Source organism: Suncus etruscus, chromosome 1 (assembly GCF_024139225.1).
Source record: "Suncus etruscus isolate mSunEtr1 chromosome 1, mSunEtr1.pri.cur, whole genome shotgun sequence".
Taxonomy (NCBI): domain Eukaryota; kingdom Metazoa; phylum Chordata; class Mammalia; order Eulipotyphla; family Soricidae; genus Suncus; species Suncus etruscus.
The window spans coordinates 85166509-85191177 of record NC_064848.1 but is presented as its reverse complement, the minus strand read 5'-3'; the positions used below and the strand labels follow the sequence as shown (position 1 = coordinate 85191177).

At 43.8% G+C, this 24669-nt stretch overlaps 1 protein-coding gene and 1 pseudogene across 1 annotated transcript in view; one reads left to right on the top strand and one right to left on the bottom strand.

Moving 5' to 3' along the window:
* The window catches only part of SNX30 (sorting nexin family member 30), a 119214-nt gene that overhangs the window by 22956 nt on the left and 71589 nt on the right, over window positions 1-24669 (bottom strand). Inside the window, exons 3-4 of the mRNA XM_049784661.1 lie at window positions 19032-19142; window positions 3831-3989 (exon numbers count right to left, since the gene is read on the bottom strand). Of these exons, the coding sequence (XP_049640618.1) occupies window positions 3831-3989; window positions 19032-19142 (270 nt within the window). The remainder of the gene's footprint in view (window positions 1-3830; window positions 3990-19031; window positions 19143-24669) is intronic.
* LOC125994947 (uncharacterized) lies at window positions 16464-16582 on the top strand (annotated as a pseudogene).

The window sequence follows — 24669 nt, the reverse complement described above, 5'->3', positions numbered from 1 at the left end:
TCAGGTCAAGGATAGATGTTGTAAGCAAGAAACTATTTTACCCCAAATGCCTTGGTCAGGTCAAAGTGGGAACCCCACTGCATCTACACTTCAAAAGTAAAGTTGCAGGCCCAGGACAGAGCATAGTGAAGAGGGTGACACTCCTGACCCAAGTTCAATTCCCAGCACTGTAAGGTCCCCCCAGCAGTGCCGGGTACAGTCCTTATGTGACTTGGGTATCCCCTGCACTGCTGGGTTCAAGAAGCATTGCATTCTCAGGTTCTATGGTCCCTGAGAACTCCCCAGCCAGGTAATATCACCAGGGGGTGCTGGTCACTCGATTCTATGTGCCTTTACAAGAGGCTTTATAAAGGGAGCCAGAGAGACAGTTCAAATGGCAGAATGTGCTGGAACATTCACTACCCTGTACTACCTGGACACCAAGCAACTCTAGAAAAGGCCCCTATTTAAAAAAAAATTTTTTTAGGGCCGGAGTGATAGCATAGCGGTAGGGCATTTGCCTTGAACACAGCCAACACAGGACAGACTGGTTCAATTCCCAGCATCCCATATGGTCCTTCGAGCCTGCCAGGAGTGATTTCTGAGTGCAGAGCCAGGAGTAACCCCTGAGCGCCGCTAGGTATGACCCAAAAAAAAAATTTAATTTAATCATTCCCTTTTACTTTTGTTTTAGGGCCACACTGACAATGCTCAGGGCTTACTCCTACTCTGAGCTCAGGAATTATTGCTAGTGGTGCTCAAGGGACTATGTGAGACACTAAGAATCAAACCCATTGGCAGCATGCAAAGCAAATGCCCTACCCTTTGAACTATGGCTCTGGCCTCAAGGCCCCTAATTTTTGAAAAATGCTTTGCCAGAAGAGGCCTGCAACTGCTCCTGACATTTACCCTTAGCACAAGCAAAGTGTGAGCTCCCTGCCCAGAGGGCTGGTCTGAAAGGACAGCAAGAGACAGGGCACAAGGGACAGAGATCAGGTAGCTACCCTACCTGCCAGACACATGGCCATGATCTCTGTGCCCTTAGTGGGCTTTCCTCTGATTTCACTTCATGAAATCTCATTTCACTCTCATGTAGCCAAGGTCTGTACTTCTGCTCTAGATATTCCCCTTCCCTAGCCACACCCTCCCCAACCTTCCACTTGCTGCTATTTTTATCAACATTTTCTTTTGGGGGGGCCACACCCAGATGTGCTCAGGGGTTACTTCTGGCTCTGCACTCAGGAATTATTCCTGGCAAGTCTCAGGAGAACATACAGGACGTCAGGGATTGAACCTGGGTCAGCTGCATGCAAAGCATATGGCCCCCATTTGTATGTATCTTCAATGGAGAATCAATCCTTCAAGCAAGCAAGGATGGCCTGTTACAGCAGCACAGCGTGAGCTTTGCATGCTGAAGCCGCAGTGCAATCCAGCACCGCTGTGTTCTCCAGCACCTCCCTCTCTCAACACTGAGCTAGAAGCAGCCCTGTTACACTGCCAGCTGTGCTTCCCAAGAAAAAAGAAACAAAACAGCAGTAATTCCTTTCACACACTCTCACCTCCTTTGCAAAGCAGGGCTGCCAAGAGAATGTTCTAAATATTCCATCTCCCCATTTTAATCTGATTTTTACCTAGATTTGCAACAGTTCCCGGTGCCCCAGGCACCACTGGGTATGACCATGGATACTCCACTGCCAGGGTGGCCTGGAGTATCCCCAGAACCCCAGGACCCAAGGGCCAAGGAGCTTTGCGTCCTCAGGCCCTGGAGCTGAACCAACAGCCCTGTTGGCTGAGAATCACTGGTAAGACCCTAGACCTTTTGGGCACTATTTGGAAGGCTTTCCCACATACACACACCAAAAAAATTTCCGTAGACACCAGGCTTTCCCAATACTATAAACAATGCCTTAGTGGTTTTGCATTTGCTTCTGGAGACAGTATAATTGGAGAAGGATAGGACCCAATGGGGCTGGTGAACTGGACATGCTTTACTTCAAGGCCTTGAAAAAGCAGGACATGAAAAATGAACCTCCAAGTTAATGATCATGTTGAATAAAGTTACTGAGCAGTTCCCAGGGACCAGAGATGTAGCTCAGTAGTGTTTGCTTTGCATATGTGAGAAGCTGGATTCAAGTTCCTGGCACCACACACACACAAAAAAAAATCTCAAATGCTAATAAAAATAAAAGGAAAGCTGAGGAAATAGTCCAGGGCTGTTGTAAGGTAAGTACTTGTTTTACATGCAGAAGTACCAGGTTTGATCCCTGATGTTGCATGAACTCCACAGTGCCAATAGAGGTCCCTGAGCATTGTACTGGTCCCAGTAAACATTCTGTAGGAACTGCAGATGTGGCCACAAAACAAAAATTAAATCTTTCATCATGAGGAAGGGAAACGGTGCTGCATTTGCTGAGGCAGAAAAGTGTATGCATCAGAAGAAGATCAAGATACTGAAGGGGTGTTAAATGATGGTGGAGACTGGGCAGAGGGCAAGAGAGATAAAGGGTTACTGTTTAATGAGGACAGAGTTCTGGTTTTGCACAGTGAAAAATCTTTGAGGATTAATATACAACAATGCAAATATATTGTACAGACTGGAGTTTATTGCCCAGTGGAGTTTTTTATTTGTTTTCTTTTTGTTTTTCCTTGGTTCTGAGTTTTTACTTTGTTTAGTTTTGTTTTTGATGCTAGAGATCAAACAGGATGTCACACAGGCAAGACATCTGCCACCATGCTATATCCCTGGCCCCACGACTCATATGTCCCATAAGTACCACATGGAGTGATCACTAAGCATAGAGCCTGGAATAACAGCTGAGTACTGCCAGGTATAGACTCCTCTCAAAAAATAAAGGACTCAAAGGATCCATAGGGGAAAAGGCCTCTGGAGAAATAAAAGAATGTCACCCAAGAGGCTAAATGACCTCTGAGGGATTTTTGTTCGTTTGTTTGTTTCTTTTGGGCTCTGCACTCAGAAGTTACTCCCAGTAGAATCAGGGAACCATATGTGATGCTGAGGATAGAACCTAGATTGGCCAAATACAAGGCAAACACCCTATCCACTACAGTATTGCTCCTGCCCCCTCCCATTTAAGCTTTTTTTTTTTTTTAATAATTATCAGAGGTTTTGTCATGTGGTTTGTACTATCTGGAGAATAGCACCTTCCCCAATTCTTTACCATCACTGATATATTTTTGTGCAGAGACCAGTAAGGAGGCCGATGACTTTCTTGCTTGTTCTGCTCACTGGGCAGTGCAGGGAGAAGTTGGTGAATAACCCACATGAGTCCTCGAGGGGGGATCTGGCCACTAGGGTCGGGCCCCCAGCTTCTTTGACTAACACTTGCAAAAAACCCACAGTACAGTGAAGATTCTGAACTCCTGGGATCAGGCTGAGAAATATAGAGGAGAAAGTCAGGCCTGAAGAGCCAAAAGCCCGTTTTTTTTTTTTAACGCCCTTGATAAGAACAAACTCTCTACACTTCTGTTTCCTCAGCTTTAAGATGAGGTGAGGCCCAAACACACTCGGGCAGCTGTGAGGAGCCTTCTTACCATCTCCTCAGGGTTCCTTCCTTTCCACTGCTGCTCAGACTGAATCATGTCATCATTCACTTACCCCTGCCTCTAGCAAGTGCAGTCTAAATTCTACTGCTGCTACATGGACCAAGTTTCCTGCTGTCTCCCAGGGAAGCCACATGGACACAAAGGAACAACAGAGACAAACAAGGAATCCATGAGTTGTCCCCCACCTCCTACCCCCGCCCCCAGCCACTACCTCATTAGAGCTCTTAGCGGCTTTAGAGAAAGAGCTCCAAGGCCCATGTGAGAAGACCGTGGAAAACCTCTTCTACCTTAGCGGTCAGGAAAACATGAAGGTGCTCATTGAAAGAGAGGACAGGATGATCCGTGATCCTTTTCAGGAACTTATCCAAAGCTTTCCTTCTGGTCTCCACGAACTCTTCTGAGAAACGATCCACAACACCCTTCACCACAAACTTCTCAGGAAGAGGCTAGAAAGACACGAAGAAAAATATTTAGAGTCACTGATGAGGTGGTACAAATAAAACCGCTGAGCTCTCAAAAAGTCCCTGTTGAACCTTTGTCTGGTTAAAACCTTTGTTCTTGAGGCCAGAGCAATAGTGCAGTGGCAGGGCATTTGCCTTGCAAGCAGCCGATCTGGGAAAGACCCGGGTTTGGTTCTTGGCATGCCATGTGGTCCCCGAGCCTAGCAGGAGCAATTTCTGAGCACAGAGCCAAGAGTACTGGTGAATGTGGACCAAAACACAAAAAATTTAAAAAAAAAAAACAATCTTTGTTCTTTTGTTATGGCTTTTGTTGGAGGGGGAAGCAGTGCTCAGGGTTTTTACTCTTGGCTTTGTGCTCTGTGCTCAGGAGTCACTCCTAGTAATCTTATGCAGCCATCAGGAGATGAAGTCATGAAATTTTCCTATACATGGATGTACATGGAAACTATTATGCTGAGTGAAATTAGTTAGAAGGAGAGAGATAGACACAGAATAGTCTCACTCATATGTGTTTTAAGAAAAATAAAAGACGGGGCCGGGCGGTGGCGCTGGAGGTAAGGTAAGCCTTACCTGCGCTAGCCTAGGAGACGGACCGCGGTTCGATCCCCCGGCGTCCCATATGGTCCCCCAAGCCAGGAGCGACTTCTGAGCGCATAGCCAGGAGTAACCCCTGAGCGTCACCGGGTGTGGCCCAAAAACCAAAAAAAAAAAAAAAAAAAAAAAAAAAAAGAAAAATAAAAGACATTATTGTGATAATGCCCAGAGACAATAGAGGTGAGGGATGGAAGGAGCGGCCACATATGATGCTTACCACAAAGAGTGGTGAGTGCAGTTAGAGAAACAACTACACTAACAACAAATGGCAATATTAATGAGTGAGAAAAGTAGAATGCTTGTCTCAACTACATGCAGGGGTGGGGGAGGAGTGAGATAGGGAACATGGTGGTGAAAATGTTGCATTGGTGAAGGTGGGTGTTCTGTTTATGACTGGAACCCAACTATAATCATGCTTGTAATCATGGTGCTTAAATAAAGGTATTATCAAAATTAAAAAAAAAAAAGAAATCCCTTCTGATGGAGCTTAATGGACCATTAGGGTTGTCAGGAATCAAAATGAGGTCGATTGTGAATAAGGTAAGTGCCTTATTCATACTATCTCTCTGGCCCAAAAACTGTATTACGGTCAGAGAGAGAGCATGGAGGTAAGGCATTTGCCTTGCATGCAGAAGGTCAGTGGTTTGAATCCCGGCATCCCATATGGTCCCCCGAGCCTGCCAGGAGCAATTTCTGAGCATAGAGCCAGGAGTAACCCCTGAGCACTGCCAGGTGTGACCCAAAAATCAAAAAAAAAAAAGAACTGTATTACTTAACATAACAAATTTTTACATAGTCAATAGAAATCATTTAAAAACATATAGCATAATCAACTTCAACCACCTCCCTGACTTTAGACTACTCCTCTTCCCTCTAGTATGATCTGACGGGCAGATAACAACATATTGCTTGGTCCGACGCAGTTGGCAGAATATCTCTACAGTGGTCCCCAAGTATCCCGAGAATTGCCTGGGAGCTCTCAACAATGCCCCATATGCTGCCACCCAATAGGGAAAGAACACTGGAGCATTGTCCCTGAAATTGAGAAAACAATCCATCTTCAACAATTAAGCCTGATGTTACAGTCCACTTTACAAATCTGATGAAGAGATGATATAAGGAGAAAATCAGAGTAAGAAAGCAAGCTAGTCAGAGAAAATAGACAGTATCAATTCACAGAAACATATTTGACGGTATTATGATTCCACTTCCAGATCATTGGTAAAAGAATGCATTGATTGGTTCATTGGTTGATCGACTGGCTTAAGTTGATGTGCAAGAAGTTCTTTAAAATGTTCTCCATTGGGACCGGAGAGATAGCATAGAGGTAAGGCATTTGCCTTGCATGCAGAAGGACGGTGGTTCGAATCCCAGCATCCCATATGGTCCCCTGAGCCTGCCAGGAGCGATTTCTGAGCATGGAGCCTGGAGTAACCCCTGACTGCTGCCGTGTGTGATCCAAAAACCAAAAAAAAAAAAAAAAAAATGTTCTCCATTTAGGACTGAAATCGCTCAATGTTTCCTTATGAAATGGACTGTAGCCAAGTCTTCCTGCACTCACCCAACCTCTGGAAATCCTGGTAGCCTCGGCCCACTATTGCTATCTGCCCGGCAAAAAAAAAAAAATGGCCCAATTCTGCCACCATACTCCAGAAGAAAACAATGGTCTCCAATACTTCCTGTATAGTCCAGTCCAGGCTAATACTTCAATGGCCTTCTCAGAAAGGAGGAGGAAAGATTGTCCTTCTGCATGAACCAAAGCAGCCCAACACTTCTTTACCCTCCAACAGAAAGGGCTCAGCTCTGTGACTTAACCTTATCAACTTCCAAGTCCCCTAAATTGTTTTAGATCTATAAAATCTGGACCATGCAACCACTTGTGGCCACACATCACCTCAGTATCTTGTAGTATCAGCCCAGTATCAACCATCACAGAAATGGGAAAGTTACATAATAAACTACTCAACTCAGTGAGCCTAATCTGTACACAGAAGGCTATACTAGCAGCAAACCACAGCCCCAAGTAAAATTCCAAATGGCTTCCAAGGACCCTAAGAGCCCAAGTACTCCAAACCAAACCAAATCCTTAAACACTGACTTTAATAACTCTGTGGAGATATATAACAATCATTTTCACCTGTATGATCTAAGATTTGATAATCCCAGTTGTCTTTGTGTTGTAACAAGCAATATGAAATAAATTTGAAACTGCATGGAGGCAGGTGGGTGGGTGACTAGGGATACTAGTGAATGGAAGGTCACACTGGTGGTGGGATTGGTGTTTGAACAAATAATGCCTAAAATGATGAATTATGAACAACTTGGTAAATCACAGTGTTACAATAAAAATTCAAAGAAAAATACCATCATTCCCCATGCAAAGTTCTCTATCTAATTTAATCGAACCAATATTCTGAGCAATTTAATCTACCTCAATACCAAGGGACTTTGAGTTCTAACCTATTTCCGTTTTTTGTTTGTTTGTTTGTTTGTTTGTTTGTTTGTTTTTAGGCCATACCTGGCAGTGCTCAGGGGTTACTTCAGGCTCTGCGTTCAAAATTCGCTACTGACCACTTGGGATGCCAGGAATCGAACCCGGATCCATTCTAGGTCAGAGGTGTGCAAAGCAAGCGCCCACCCCTGTGTTATCACTCCTGCCTTTCTGACCTATTTCCATTGTTACTTGATCAGTTACCCAATTGTCAGGTCTTCCCCCTTATTACTTCCACATGGGGTGAGCAGCTACAAATGCATGGTTTGAAAATGCTTTGTTATGAAATATTAAGAGAAAATTTACATTGAGAAAATGGCAAATAACGTGGCCAGAGAGACAGTATAGGGGTTAAGGTGCTTGCTTTGCATACTGCCAACCCCTACTTGATTCTCAGTACCACTCAGGGTTCCCTGAGCCTCAGCAGTGACCCCTAAGCTCAGAACCAGAAGAAAGCCCTTAGTTCAGCAGGGAAAGACCCAAAAACAAAAATAAACAAACAAAAAAAGAATAGAAATGAGCAAATAATCTTCTATTTCTCCAAAGAAGATATACATGTATCAGGAAGAAGAAGACAATAGATGCTTCATAAATATCATGGTTTAGGGAAAAGTGAAGCAAACTCACAGGAGGGGGTCAACTCACCCTAATCAGGATTGTGGGCCCCTAATTCATTATGTAATCACTGCCATCACATCATCGCTGCATCCTGGCTTCTCTGTCCAGAAACTGGATCATAACCTTTCATTGCATGAGCATCAATTCTTTTTTTTTTTTTTTTTTTTTTTTTGTGGTTTTTGGGTCACACCCGGCAGTGCTCAGGGGTTATTCCTGGCTCCGTGCTCAGAAATTGCTCCTGGCAGGCACGGGGGACCATATGGGACGCCGGGATTCGAACCGATGACCTTCTGCATGAGAGGCAAACGCCTTACCTCCATGCTATCTCTCCGGCCCCGAGCATCAATTCTTTTACTTGCCCTGCTTAAAGGGCAAACACCAGAAGCATAACGATGCACATCTGTCTCCTTGCCCCAGTGGAGCCAGGAGCTTAGAATTCTCAGTGCCAGCAGCGTTTGCCTTGCAAGCAGCCGATCCAGGACCAAAGGTGGCTGGTTCAAATCCCGGTGTCCCATATGGTCCCCCGTGCCTGCCAGGAGCTATTTCTGAGCAGACAGCCAGGAGTAACCCCTGAGCACCGCCGGTGTGACCCAAAAACTAAAAAAAAAAAAGAATTCTCAGTGCACGGGCACTGGCAGTGTGTGTAAACAAGCCCTTTGGTGACCATTCACACTGCTTTTGCAAGAAGTGGATGAATATTGAACACCAGATGATGTCCGCTAAAAATATTAAGTGCCTGGGCTTAGAATTTATTATGCATGTGATAACTAAAGGTTGGGACCTTATACAAATGTTGCCAAAAGAGCAGGAATTCACCCTGGGGAAAATCCTTCTATAAACAGTTTCCATCTGTAATAAGCATTTTATTCCTCTGTATATATAGGGGTTCCATGCAGCTGTTTCTTCTCTATATCAGGATTCCTTAAAGAAACACACCTGTTGTCAGTCTCACTTTTATAACGAACCCCTGTGCTGCTTTTGCATAGGAATCAGGGTTTCTGGTGATACATCTCTAATCTTTAAATGATACAAGGGAATAATAAGAGAGCGCAAATGAAGAATTCCCAAGTCATGGGAGATTGTCAGATGAATGGCAGACATTCTTTTTTTTCTTTTTTTTGGTTTTTGGGTCACACCTGGCAGTGCTCAGGGTTTCCTCCTGGCTCTATGCTCAGAAATCAATCCTGGCAGGCTCGGGGGACCATATGGAATGCCAGGATTCGAACCACCGTCCTTCTGCATGCAAGGCAAATACCTTACCTCCATGCTACCTCACCGGCCCCAATGGCAGACATTCTTATTACGTTTTATAAACAATGAAAATTCAAAGTATTAGAAAGGAAACAGGATCAGACTAAAGGTTGAGACAGTGCAATACTTATTTTTAGATACCCTGAAGTGCTATAAATAAAATGTTTCTTAAAACCATCTGGGAAGCAGTGGGAGCTATAGTATAGTAAGACACCTGTCTTGCATAATGCCGACCCAGGTTCCATCCTTGGCCACTAGGTGTGCCCCCCCCCAACACAAATTTTTTTTTTTTTTTTTTTGGTTTTTGGGCCACACCCTGTGACGCTCAGGGGTTACTCCTGGCTATGCGCTCAGAAGTTGCTCCTGGCTTCTTGGGGGACCATATGGGACGCCGGGGGATCGAACCGCGGTCCGTCCTAGGCTAGCGCAGGCAAGGCAGGCACCTTACCTCCAGCGCCACCGCCCGGCCCCATCCCCCCCCAACACAAATTTTAAAAAATAAATTTTAAAAACCATCAGGGGGAGCTAGGATATGTATAGCACTTAGAATACACGCCTACCATGCATTTAACCTGGGTTCAATTTCCAGCACCCTTCGACCCAATCGCCAATACTGCTGAATGGAAACCTGATAGTACCCAGCACTACTGGGCTCGCCTGGGTAGCCAGCACTGCAGAGCCTGAGCATCATTGTATCGTGGGGCCCTTCCACTGAACCTATGGCCTGGAAAGCCAAGTATCACCACTGAGGTCCCCAGACCTGCTGAGCATGACTTGGGAGCCTCCCCTCCCCCAATTCAAACCATTTGATATTCTTTCATGGCCAACAGGATGGCTAAGGAAGAAAAAATAAGTGTTGGCAAGCATATGGAGAACTGAAAATCCTCATACACTGCTGTTGGAGATGTTAAATTGGTACCATCATTGTGGTAACAGCTTGGCGATGCCTCAAAAACTTCAACATAGAACCACTATATGATCCAGGCATTCCATTTCTTGGTGAACAGCCAAGGTAACTGAAAGCAAGTAGTCAAACAAGAACGTGTTCTGTGAATGTTCAAATGGTGTTATTTATAATAACTGAACCATAGGAAAGGGGGATATGAGAAGTGATTGCTTAATGGGTACAGTTTCCTGTGGAAGTGAAAAAAACGTTTCCAAAATTACACCATGGAAGTGATCACAGAACACTGTGAAGTATTAAAAGCTATTGAGGGCCAGGGTTGTGGTTCAAGGGGTAGAGAAGATACACAGAGCATGTCCCCTACAACCACAACATCAACAACAAAATCCCACTGAGTTGCACACCTGAAAACAGTGGGTTTTATTCTACCTAATTTAAACACTGATGACAGCAGCAGATGTAATGAAGAAGTAGCTGTGCAGCTGACTGGAGGTGGAGGACAGGGTCATGAACACAAGTGGCCTCTAGGAGCAGAAAAGACTGGAACAGGGTCAGAAAGATTGTACAGGGCTGGGGCCAAAGTTATAATATAGCAGGAAGGGCATCTGCCTTATATGTGGCTGACCCAGATTTGATCCACAGCATCCCATATGAACTCAAGCCCACCAGGAGTAATCCTGAGTGGAGAGCCAGGAGTAACCCCTGAGTATTGCTGGATGTGGCCCAAAAAAACAAACATAAAAAATAAGTACAGGGGTTTGTTGATGTAACAGTAATTGGACCTGGACATGCCCCTTGTAACAGACAATGGTCTGGGAGTATACAAGGAAAAATTTTGACAGCTGAAAAGATGGGAGCAAAAGATGGGAGCAGAGCCTGCTGATATGCTGGGGCTGAAGATAAAGCATTGGTGAGATTCCTCTCTCTCTCTCTCTTCCCTCTCCTCCCCTTCCCTCCCCTCTCCTCTCTCCTTCCCTCCGTCCCTTCCCCTCTCTTTCCTCTCTCTCCCCCCACCAAACCAGCAGCCAGGCTTGCAGCCCTGCAGCTCTGCTGCAAATATATTGTATGCAGCCAACCTCAGCTTGATCCAAATCCGGCACCACATATGGTTCTCCCAGGTATCCCAGGAGTGCTCCTCAAGCACAGTGCCAGGAGTAAGCTCTGGCTTACAGCACTGGTTGTGACCCCAAAACAAAACAAAACAAAAAGAAATGCAAACAAAATTAAGACCAGGAATAAATTCTCTCCTCGAGCTTTTGGGGAAAAAAGTAACCCTATCTACACTTGTTATGGATCCACAAAACTGAATTTATGCTTCCAGACTCCAGAAATATAACATATTTCATTATTTAAATAGCCTTTTTCCCCCAAACACATACATGAGAGTGAGGGAGTAGGACGTATGGAGACAAAACAAGATTGGCCTTAGCTGACTACCATTGAAACTGGGAGATGAGCACATGAGGCTTCATTAACCTGAATCTTTCCTCAATATACTTGTTACTTTCCATAATGGGCCAATTAAAAACTGTATATAATGTAGAAGCTAAAATAGTTAATTTGTAAAGCACTATAATAATCCATGAAATATATCAAAGTTTAATTTTAAAATGTTTATAGTGAGGAGAGATAAAGTCATGAAATTTTCCTATACATGGATGTACATGGAATCTATCATACTGAGTGAAATAAGTCAGAGAGAGAGAGAAAGATGCAGAATGGTCTCACTCATCTATGGGTTTTAAGGAAAATGAAAGACATTCTTGCAATAATAAATTTCAGACACAAAAGAGAAAAGAGCTGGAAGTTACAGCCCACCTCAAGAAGCTCACCGCAAACAGGAATGAGTTTAGTTAGAGAAATAACCTCGTTTTGAACTATCCTAATAATGAGAATGTACGAGGGAAATAGAAAGCCTGTCTAGAGTACAGGCAGGGGTTGGGTGGGGAGGAGGGAGATTTGGGACATTGGTGATGGGAATGTTGCACTGGTGATGGGTAGTGTTCTTTACATGACTGAAACCCAAACACAATCATGTATATAATAAAATTGGTTAAATAAAAAAAATGTTTATAGTGGCTTGGTAAATCATCTTTACTTGCATTATAGTTCATATTAATATTATAATATTCATATTCATATTATAATTCATATGATAAGTTTTTTTGTGTGTGTGGTTTTTGGGTCACACCCAGCAGTGCTCAGGGGTTACTCCTGGCTCCATGCTCAGAAATTGCTCCTGGCAGGCATGGGGGACCATATGGGACGCCGGGATTTGAACCAATGACCTTCTGCATGAAAGGCAAACGCCTTACCTCCATGCTATCTCTCCGGCCCCTGATAAGTTATTTTTAAATGAAATATTTCTGGTAGGTTGTCGCTGAAAAGGAACTGTTCCTGGGTGGGATTCAATTGCACAATAGTGAAATACCCAACTTCCTCTTGGCAAGAATTAAAATTTCTCTTTCTATGCACTTTAACAAATATTTTGTACACCCACATATGGCAAAATTTTTTTCTAACAGAAGATATTCATCTTAAGCAAAAAATAACTAGTATATAAAAGAACAGCAAGTTTAAAGCCTTGGGGCCAGAGCAGTAGTACAGCACATAAGACACTTGCCTAACATGAAGCTAAACTAGGTTTGGTTTGACCCGAACCTTTCATACAATCCCCACCAGGGGTGATTCCTGAGATTCAGGAATAAACCAAGCAGTTAGGTAAAGCCCACAACACAAAAACAAAAACAAAAACAAAAGAAAAAAATTAAGTACCTGGTCCTTTAAAAGAATAATCACCTGTTAAATTCAAAATACTTGAGAATTCAACCATGTTTAACTAACTCCCTGTAACACTGTCTAAAAAATGCAGATTTCACAGTTCCCGAAAAAGGAGGAAGAAGAAAATGAAGTTAGCACTCTTTATGGATTGTCTCCTATTTAGAAAAACTGTCATTGCGTTATTATTCTTTTCTGATGAGATCCTCTGAGTTCAACACCACTCAAAACAAAACTGGCTGCACAAAAAATTCCAATAAAATTTACAATTGGAATTTACAATTCCAACAGAACCTCCCTCACATTGAAGCCAACTTTACATTTGAGTTAAATGAAATACTATAAAGTCTAATAAACCTATCTGCTCCAGCTCCAAAATCTCTCTATGCTCATCAAATCACAAAATATGCTAAAGAGATAGAACAATGGATAGGGCACTTGTCTTGCACACAGCTGACCTGGCTTTGATTCCTGGAATATAATGTGCTTCCCCTTGGGGCCGGAGCAATAGCAGTGGTAGGGCATTTGCCTTGCACACGCCTGACCCAGGACGAACCTCATTTCGATCCTTGGCATCCCATATGGTTCCCCAAGCCAGCGGCAATTTTGGAACACAGAGCCAGGAGTAAGCCCTGAGCACCGCCAGGTGAGGCCCAAAGCACTGCCAGGAGTGGAGCCCTCAAAAGAAAGAAATAAGCATGGTTTAAGTGAGTTGGCAAGCAATACAGGGTATGTCCATACAACTGAACACTAACACTAGACGGGAAATAGGGCGGAGTACCTGCCACATCCTACACAAGCCTGGGAAACATTATGCTAATGGAAGAAACAGGCCAGTCTCAGAAGACCTTACAGTCCCTGAGTCCATGGCATTGAAATACTCAGATCAGTTTAATCTGTAGAAATAGGAAGTTTCCCTTACTAATTGCCAGGTGTGGGGCAGAAAGTGGGTCTGGAGTGACGGACAAGGATAATCAGCAGGTTTGAAGAAGTTCTAGGATCAAGTGGACTGGCAGTTACACAATGCTGAGAGTCTCCTGAAGGCCCATGGCCTGTACATTCCACACGAGCACTTGTATATGTGCGTGACATCTCCATGAAGCTGCTTTTAAAAAAGAAATACATGGTCCAGAGTGATAACACAGTGGTAGGACGTTTGCCTTGCATGTGGCTGACCTGGGACAGACCTGGGTTTGATCCTCGGCATCCCAAATGGTCCTCTGAGTCTGCCAGGAGCGATTTCTGAGTGCAGAGCCAGGACTAACCTCTGAGCAGCACTGGGTGTGGCCCAATAACCAAAATAATAAAATAAAATAAAAAGGAAATACAAAGCTAGAGCAATAGTACAGTGGGTCGGATTCTTGCCTTGCATGCAGCCTATTCAGGTTCAAACTCTGGCACAACATATGGTCCCCCAAGTACTGTCAGGAGTAATTCCTGAGTGAAGTACAGGAGTAACCCCTGAGAATGTCTGGGTCTGGCCCCCAAATAAAAACTTACAACAAAATAAAAAGGAAATATAGATTTAAATTATAAGGTACGTTGATGGGGATTATGTCTCATGATGAACAGTCTATGCTGAGGTGTCTTGTCTGTCTTATAAACAGGCTCCACTCCCAATAAGCACTTACTGGTATAGTAAAAAAGAAATACACTAACAACATTATAGCATAGTAGGTGATACCTCCTGGAAATGCTGCTGGCAAATTACACAGGCCCACGGATGTGGCTCAATGGTAGAGCCCTTTACAGGAGTGAGGCCCTGGGTTTGAGCTCCAGCACTACAAAAAAGCAATTTATCAACAAGGCAGGGGAGATAGGTCTGTTTTTAGTTTGACTTTCTAGCTTTATCAGAGATGCTGTGGGGGGCCAGAGAGACAGTACAGGAATTAAGGCACTTTTCTTGCATACCGTTGACCCCAGTCCAACCCCTAACACTGTATACAGTCCCCCAGCACAGCCAGGAGAGACCTCTAAGAATAGAATCAGGAGTAGTCTCTGGGAACCATCAACTGCAGCATCCAAAAAACAAACAAATAAATAAATAAGTAAATAAAGGTATTCTCCTATATATCTTCACCCTAAATATGCACCAAGAATCTGTAAAGAAACCTACATTTCTTTAAATGTAAACAAATTCTCCTAAATGAGGATTAGTTAGGAGGACAGGAAGGAAGGAAGGAAGGAAGGAAGGAAGGAAGGAAGGAAGGAAGGAAGGAAGGAAGGAAGGAAGGAAGGAAGGAAGGAAGGAAGGAAGGAAGGAAGGGAGGGAGGGAGGGAGGGAAGAAGGAAGGAAAGAAGGAAGGAGGGAGGGAGGAAGGAAAGAAGGAAGGAGGGAGGGAGGGAGGAAGGAAGGAAAGGAAAGGAGGGAGGGAGGGAGGGAGGAAGGAAGGAAGGAAGGAAGGAAGGAAGGAAGGTAGGAAGGAAGGAAGGAAGGAAGGAAGGAAGGAAGGAAGGAAGGAAGGAAGGAAGGAAGGAAGGAAGGAAGGAAGGAAGGGAGGGAGGGAGGGAGGGAGGGAGGGAGGGAAGAAGGAAGGAAAGAAGGAAGGAGGGAGGGAGGAAGGAAAGAAGGAAGGAGGGAGGGAGGGAGGAAGGAAAGGAAAGGAGGGAGGGAGGGAGGGAGGGAGGAAGGAAGGAAGGAAGGAAGGAAGGAAGGAAGGAAGGAAGGAAGGAAGGAAGGAAGGAAGGAAGGAAGGAAGGAAGGAAGGAAGGAAGGAAGGAAGGAATTTAAGTTTTCATTTTCTTCTAGAGTACTTTCTAGGCCAGAGTTTTATTACAATAGGTGTACCCAGGGTTTGTTTGTTTCTTTTTCCTTTTTGGTTTTTGGGCCATACCCAGCAGTGCTCAGGGTAACTTCTGGCTCTGTGTTCAAAAATTGCCGCTGGTAGGCACAGGGGACCCTACCACTGTGCTACCTCTCGGGCCCCAGGTTTTAAGTTCCAGCATCACGTGGGGGTTCCAGATCACATCCAGGGGTCATTTTACCAGAATAGACCAGAATTAGGAGTAGTCCCAGAGCATCACTGAATGTGACCCAAAAACCAAAAAATAAAATAAAGGCATTTTCTACTCACTGCCTTTTCCCTGAAACAGAAAACAAAGTTAAAGAGCCCTGGTACACCCTGAAAATTCTGGAGACTTTTGGTGTCAAGTATGGCTTCAAGTCTCTACCCATGAGAGCTGCTATATTTCTCCAGCAGGTGTCACTGTCTAACCTTTGATCCTTAAGTACCAAACTGCAATTCCAATAGCTGCCAGGAGGTGAAACACACCTCCTGCACACTGAGCGCTAAACCAGTGGTCTTCAGTCCCTGAACCTCAGACAGCTGTGAATTTACAGGTTTAGAAAGCTTGACTATCGGGGCCGGGCGGTGGCGCTAAAGGTAAGGTGCCTGCCTTGCCTGCGCTATCCTTGGACGGACCGCGGTTCGATCCCCCGGTGTCCCATATGGTCCCCCAAGCCAGGAGCAACTTCTGAACACATAGCCAGGAGTAACCCCTGAGCGTTACTGGGTGTGGCCCAAAAACAAAAAAAAACAAAAAAAAAAAAAAAAAGAAAGCTTGACTATCAATGGACTCTCAGTCCCTGGATATGTATGCAAGACCTGCAAAAAGTGTGAAGAAAGGGGCTAGAGCAATAGTACAGCTATAGGGCATTGGCCTTGCACGCAGCTGACCCAGGACAAACCTGGGTTTGATCCCCGGCGTCCCGTATGGTCTCCCAAGCCAGGAGCAATTTCTGAGTGCATAGCAGGAGTAACCCCTGAGAGTCACTGGGTGTGCCCGCCCCCCCCCGAAAAAAAAAAAAAGAAAAGTGTGAAGAGTCTACGGCCATACCACCCGGAACATGCCAGATCTCGTCTGATCTTGGAAGCAAAGCAGGGTCGGGCCTGCTTAGTACTTGGATGGGAGACTATCTGGGAATACCAGGTGCTGTAGGCTAATAAAAAAAAAAAAGTATGGGGCCGGGCGGTGGCGCTGGAGGTAAGGTGCCTGCCTTGCCTGCGCTAGCCTAGGACGGACCGCGGTTCGATCCCCCGGCGTCCCATATGGTCCCCCAAGAAGCCAGGAGCAACTACTGAGCGCATAGCCAGGAGTAACCCCTGAGCGTCACAGGGTGTGGCCCAAAAACCAAAAAAAAAAAAAAAAAGTATGAAGAAAGCTGAGTTAAATATTGAGGGCAACTTCCAAAAGGTCCAGTTTGGAAAGGGAAGCACAACCTCAAGCAAGTTGATATTATCAATAGTAATGTCAACTGGCATCAAACTGTGTTTCCAGCATGCAACTTTGAAATGATGCTCTGAAGAACAGTCCTTTTTACTCCAGGGTTCTTCTCCCCTCAAACTCCTCACTGTGCTTGAACCATGAGAAAAAGCAACAGTCAAATCTCAACGGAGAGGGGGCCGGAATGATTGCACAGTGGGAGGGCGTGTGCCTTGCATGTAGCCGGCCCAGGACAGATCTGGATTCTGACATACTATATGGTCCCCCAAAGCTGCCAGGAGCGACTTCTGAGCGCAGAGCCAGGAGGAAACTTTGTGAACTGCCCAGTGTGGCCAAAAAGCCAAAAAAAAAAAAAAAAATACCCTCAACTGAGAGATATTCTACAAAATACCCTTCCTGTTTTCCTCTCTAACTTTCAAGTTCATCTAAAGTCATTTCAAAGAATACTGAAAATGGTGATGCCCAAGTAATGCCTTAGGAGATACAATTAAATGTAATAAGGTATCCCAGATGGGATTCTGAGATCCTGCTAAAGAATACTAGGTGAAAACAGGAAGTCTGAATAAAGGGCCTTTAGTCAATCACAACATTTTGTTAATGGCTCATCAACTGGGAGCAGAGTGCCATACTAATATAAAATGTTAATAAGAAGTGGGTGCAGCTGTATGAGAACTCACTGTAAATCCCTTTGGCCCCAAGGGTTTGTTGGATGTGTGTGTGTGTGTGTGTGTGTGTGTGTGTGTGTGTGTGTGTGTGTGTGTGTGTGTGTGTGTGTGTGTGTGTTTAAAGAAATGCCTATCAGCTATAGTTTCTTTTCTGAGCACATCTGTAAGTAACTTAAAGGCAAAAAGCAGAACTTGAGGTTTGAAGAACAGAGGGAATAAGGTATGGGGAATAAAAGGAGAGAAGAATGTCATACCACACAAACTCCATCATTTCTATCATAGCACTGACCACACAGCTGTATGCGACTGGAAAACCAAGAAAAAAAAGCCAGAATATATTCCCCACATTCACCCTCTTCAATCCATGAGGTAAGTAAGCTGGAAATGCAGTTGGACTAAACTATTCCAATAATGCTTTCCAACAAGAAAAAGATCCTCTGAAGAGGGTCTAAGCTTCATCCAAATGATCCTAATGTCCTCAATACTAAGAAACTATTTTAACTTAGGTCAAAATAGTTATTATCTCTGCTGAAAAAGAAAAGCACTCAGGGAAGGAGAGATAGAAGAGCAGGTAAAGCACTTGCTTTAAATTCAATCCCTGGCACCCAGAACCCTGCCAGGTGTGATCTCTGAGCACAGTCAGGTGTGGCCCACAAACCAAAGGTCATAATAACAATAAAGAACTTAATATGCACATTGATTTAAGTCATCTTTTCAGAATTATGAGCTCTTGTCTGTGTTTTTGTTTGTCTCTGACTCGTCTGTTTGATGTTTAAACATACAGCTAGAAAAAGGAGATGAATAATTTGCCACCTTATGAAATAAGGTCGAGGGTTGGTTTTATTTTGGGGGGGTTGTTTTTTAAATTAAAAATTGGGGGGCTGGAGAGATAGCATGGCTTGCATGCAGAAGGTCAGTGGTTCAAGTCCCAGCATCCCATATGGTCCCCTGAGCCTGCCAGGATCGATTTCTGAGCATAGAGCCAGGAGGAACCCTTGAGCGAGGCCGGGTGTGACCCAAAAACAAAAACAAAACAAAAAAAAAAAGAAAATTAAAAATTGGTTGGCTGGATGGGATGCTAGTCTGTGCTCCATGAGTCATTGGCTGTTGATGAAAGCACCATTCTCCACGTGCGGGCAGCTATCCAAAACTCCACAATGGTTTAGCAATAAAGAGGAAACCAAACACACTGAAAGGAACAGTAAGTGAGAAATGGAACTCTCCAGATTTGGAGAAAGGAACTATCACAATGAAACTCCACCCTGGCCCCACTAGAAAAGCCAGCGTCATGGATAGCAGGTCAGAAATCCAAACCCAAAAGGCATAAAGTACTCTCAATTAATTCTCCAGAGCTGGGCTTTGCATACACCTGCTGAGCAAATCAGGTATCCAACAGAAAACAGAGTTCATCTGACTATGTCAAAAGTGTGAGCTGAATGAGCAGCCTCAAGAGAGAGAAGGCAGGAAAAGTGAGTAACAAGTCATCATGCCTTAGTACCTACGGGAATGAGGTGAGTGGGCTGTGATTCCTCTAGTTTGTTTCTCAGCCAGTCGAAATCCTGATATCTTCGACGAACAGAATATTCTGGCAGGTCAAACTCCACCCGGGTACTCTGCAAAGAAGAAAGAGGGTGAAACAAAATCAACCCAGGGAATCATGACAGCTCTTGGCAGAAAAGAAGGAAAAACTTTCTTTAAAAACAAAGGAAATAAAAAAAAAAAAAAGAAATTAAAAAAAAACAAAAAACAAAAAACAAAGGAAATCGGGGCCCGGAGAGATAGTACAGCGGCGTTTGCCTTGCAAGCAGCCGATCCAGGACCAAAGGTGGTTGGTTCGAATCCCGGTGTCCCATATGGTCCCCCGTGCCTGTCAGGAGCTATTTCTGAGCAGACAGCCAGGAGTAACCCCTGAGCACCGCCGGGTGTGGCCCAAAAACCAAAAAAAAAAAAAAAAAAAAACAAAACCAAAACAAAGGAAATCGAGCTCCCATACGATCCAGCTATACCACTCCCAGGAATATACCCTAGGAACACAAAAATAAAATACAAAAATCCCTTCCTTACACCTATATTCATTGCAGCACTATTTACCATAGCAAGACTCTGGAAACAACCAAGATAACCCTTCAACAGACGAATGGCTAAAGAAACTGTGGTACATATACACAATGGAATATTATGAAGCCATCAGGAGAGATGAAGTCATGAAATTTTCCTATACATGGATGTACATGGAATCTATTATGCTGAGTGAAATAAGTCAGAGAGAGAGAGAAAAACGCAGAATGGTCTCACTCATCTATGGGTTTTAAGAAAAATGAAAGACATTCTTGCAATAATAATTTTCAGACACAAAAGAGAAAAGAGCTGGAAGTTACAGCTCACCTCGTGAAGCTCACCACAAAAAGGGATGAGTTTTGTTAGAGAAATAACTACATTTTGTACTATCCTAATAATGAGAATGTATGAAGGAAATAGAAAGCCTGTATAGAGTACAGGCAAGGGTTGGGCGGGGAGCAGGGAGACTTGGGACATTGGTGATGGGAATGTTGCACTGGTGATGGGTGGTGTTCTTTACATGACTGAAACCCAAACAACACAATCATATATGTAATCAAGGTGTTTAAATAAAAAATATATTTAAAAAAAAAAAGGCCAATCTGGACAAGGCCACACTTTCCTTCCACCGAACAGCAGCCACTAAATTGCTGGGTTTACCATCTAGATTTCCAACTGTAGGGCAATGGAGCCCAGCTCAAAATTTAAGGGTCTGGATTGAAAACCCTTCCCTCAGGAAATGGAACTCAATTGTTCAGGAAACTGTTTAGAAACATTTAATTTACTTTCTTTGTGTTGGATCAAGATTTGCTTTTAGAACAACTCCATCGAGGTGCTTGCTAAAGCCAAATATGTGAATCTGTTATAAGACATTAAGTCTCCACCTTCTGGGGCCAGAGAGATAGCATGGAGTAAGGCGTTTGCCTCTCATGCAGAAGGTTGGTGGTTCAGATTCCAGCATCCCATATGGTCCCCTGAGCCTGCCAGGAGAGATTTCTGAGCAGATAGCCAGGAGTAACCCCTGAGCACTGCAGGGTGTGACCCAAAAACCAAAAAAAAAAGAAAAAAAAGAAAAACAAACAATCAAAAAAAGTCTCCACCTTCTGCTAAATATGCTGACAAGTTTCACCAGGCAGAGGGAAAACAAGCAAAAGGAATAAATATAGAACCTTCAGCAAACAGACTAAAGGAAAATATAAAAGATGTTGATGGCTGGAGTCATAGTACAGCAGGCAGAGCATCTGTCCTATAATAGAAAGACTAGGGTTCAGCCCCCGGGACCCCATATGGTCCATCAAGCACTGCTAGGAATGATTCCTAAGTGCAAAGCCAGGAGTAAGCCCTGAGCACAGCTAGGTGTAAATCACACACACACACACACACACACACACACACACACACACACACACACACACACACACAAACACTCCAAAAAAGGGAATTGCCTGACAAGCATTTTCTTGCAGAATCATAAATTCAGTCTTAAGTTTAATATTTTAGATACATGAGGATAAACAGACATACTTAAAAACTATTATATAGGGCCGGAGACATAGCACAGAGGTAGGTCATTTGCCTTAGATGCAGAAGGACAGTGGTTCAAATCCCGGTATCCCATATGGTCCCCGAGAATACCAGGAGCGATTTCTGAGTGTAGAGCCAGGAGTAACTCCTAAGCACTGCTGGGTGTGACCCCAAAACAAAAAAACAAACAAACAAAAAAAAACTATTATATAAAGAATGATATTAATCTCATCCTTAAACTTTTTATTTTATTTTTTATTTATTTATTTTTTTAATTTGGGGGGGCCACACCCGGCTGTGCTCAGGGATTACTCCTGGCTGTCTGCTCAGAAATAGCTCCTCGCAGGCACAGGGGACCATATGGGTCACTGGGATTTGAACCAACCACTTTTGCTCCTGGATCAGCTGCTTGCAAGGCAAACGCCGATATGCTATCTCTCCGAGCCCATCCTTAAACTTTTTAAGTTGTTTAAACCTGATTCCAGCACTGTGATAATGAAAACAAATCTTAAAATTAATTTATTCTAAATCAATAATTTTACCCACTAATTTGCCCAAAATGATATTTTGTGATATCATTTCCCCCTATGACCCAAAGGCCTATCTAATAGCCAATGCTTTCAGAAATTAAAGTACAATGTGGGGTGGAGGCTTGAGCTACATTTTATACATTCACTGTTGCAAGCCAGAAATCTGTTTTAATACACAATACCAGGAAAACCTTTAAAAAAATATTAAAAAAAAATCCTTCAAAGACAAGGCTGTGGATAGCTGTGATGCAGAAAACTATAATCTCGTTCTTCACCAGGCCTCTGTCTTTTGATAGCCCTTTGTGCTATCACTCTAGCCCTTCCATGTAAGTTTTAGGAGAAAACAGCAGGATGCAAAGTTAGTTATACATATGTTATTATTCCTGTCTTTAAAAACTGAATTGAATACAAAAGTTCAGAACGGATAACAACTATAATCTTTAGTTTCCTAGGTCCAAATTTTCTCACTCCACTGCTCTAGTGGTGTAATGATTGGAGCCTGCACAAATCTGATTGTGGTGCTTGCATCAGTGGTGGTACTCACAGACATTCTGCTGTGGGTCTCACCAGGGCTCACACTCTTGGCCACTTTTTAAGTTGCGGTGCTTACCTAAGGATACTCACAGTTTTTTAGTTGTGTGCACACAACTACACATACACACATGCACACATACGGCTACGTGACAAGACTGAACACTGCTACAGGACCAGGAGTTCCAGACAATGATCCTGCTAGGACTGTGCTCAGCACCTGTGAGTGGCCCCAAGGACCAAAGTCATGGCTTTTATGTGTTTGAGGAGGGGTGTTTGTTTTGGGCCATAGCCTATGATGCTTAGGAGTTACTACTGGTTCTATGCTCAGGAATCACTCCATACAAGCTCAAGGGATCACATGAAATGCCGGGGATCAAACCTGGGTTGACTACATACAATGCAAGCCCTTATTAGCTGTACTATCCATCACTCCTGCCCCACATGAGCTTATTTTTGAAGGGCAGATGCTTTCAACCACCAAGTCACCCCCAAATTTCTACCATATTTATATCTTACCTGTATAATATTACACACACACACACACACACACACACACACACACACACACACTTTTCTTGTTTTTGAAAGCAACCTATAAGTGCTCAGGGAATTTAAAAAGGCAGTGGAAACTTGTCTGATGCTTTAAAAGGTGATGAAAAATAATCATTATGAAGCCAGAGTGAAAGGTACTCCCACACTGACCCAATATTTATTTTACTTATTTTTTTTATCACAACTTGTTCTAGAAAATATAGCATGGTATGTAAATACAACCAAATGACATAAATTAGAAGCAGGTGAGTGAGATCAAGGGAAAACAAGGACAGAGAAGAAATGTGGCACCAGGTAGGAGGCTGGGAAAAAACACTCCCCAGGAAAGCCTGCACACTCCTGAAACTGGGCCACAGACCTGCCCGGCAATTTCCAGACAGAAACCCAGTCAGTAAGAAGACTTCCTGTGTTCCAGAAACATTCAGGACAATACAACCCAACTGAGTGTTTGGAGGAAATTTTTCTCTCTGTGACAGCCCCCTAACTGAAAGAGGAAAATTGAACGATACTTTCTTTATTATAGATGAAATCAGAAAGCATGATTAGTGCAATTCCACAACCAGATGCAGTCTTGAGTCCTATGTCTGTCCTGAGAATACTGGTAAATGAGACCAGGGCGGGTCCCAGGTCAATTGCCTTGGTGTGACAATAGATAGGTAGGCAGATAGAAAGTTGTGTGTGGTTTTGGTTTTTGGGCCATACCAAGTGGTATTAGAGGCTACTCCTGGCAGTGTCTGGGAGGGCAGGGGGGTCAGATTGTGCCAGAAACTGAGAGAAAGTTGGTGTCAAGAAAATTTAAGAACAACCTCAGTTCAGTTGTCTCCTGCAGAGAGTCAGGCTTGACAGCTCTTCTACACTGTCCTCCCACTCTAAGGTCAGGCAGATGGCAAAGTGCAGCTGCCAGCGCATTTCCTCACCTCTTCTTACCTCCCTGTGAGCAAACAAAGGCATCCTAAACTTAGCCGCACCACAACACACAGAAAACACCACTAGACTGCAAAAGTCCCAATGAGAAAGCAACGCAGAACCCACTGTGCTTATTGAGTAAAGACAGCAGCCTTCAAGACCTAAGCAGTATCAACCAACTCTGATAAGGACTTTAGAGAAGAAATGTTGAAGGTGTTCAAGGAGCACAAAGAAACCATGGCTAGGCAGCCACTAAAACACAGCAATGATAGGACTGGAAGATTTGGTAGGCTAAAATGGCCTGGATCTCCCACAAGTGCTCCAGCGATTTGAGCCACTTTCTGGCCCTAATATATTTGTTTAATGTACACAGTTAAAGTAATATGTTTATAATAGTGTTGGCAGTTATGCCTTGATGTACATTTTCCTCACCTCAACCTCCACCAAAGTGCCCAGGATCCTCCCTGTGTCACATCTCATTTACTCTCAATTTATCTGTAGTTAATTAGTTAGTTAAGACTTTGGATCATACCTGAAGAAGCTCAGGGCTTTTCCAGAATCTTTACTCAGGAATTACTCCTGGCATTGCTCAAGGGTCCATATTGGATTCCGGGGATCAAAATCAGGTTGGCAGTGTGACAAGGCAAGAGCTCTACTTGTTGCACTATGGCTCAGCCTTTGACTTATTTTTAAACATAACATTCTGTTTTTGTTTTTGGGTCACACCCGGCAGTGCTCAGGAGTTATTCCTGGCTCTGTGCTTAGAAATCGCTCCTGGCAGGCATGGGGGACCATATGGGATGCTGGGAATTGAACCACCTTCTGTCTTGGATCAGCTATGTGCAAGGCAACCACCCTACCACTGTGCTATCTCTCTGGCCCACATTCTGGAAACCTTAAATGTGAGCCACCATGTAATCAATCCCCCAGCACAGCATCATGTCCACTAGGTCTCAGGCTGTGTGGAAGATCTTATACTCCAGGAGCTGATGTGCCCCAACATCAGAGAACTAGCATGCAAAAAAAAAAGGGGGGG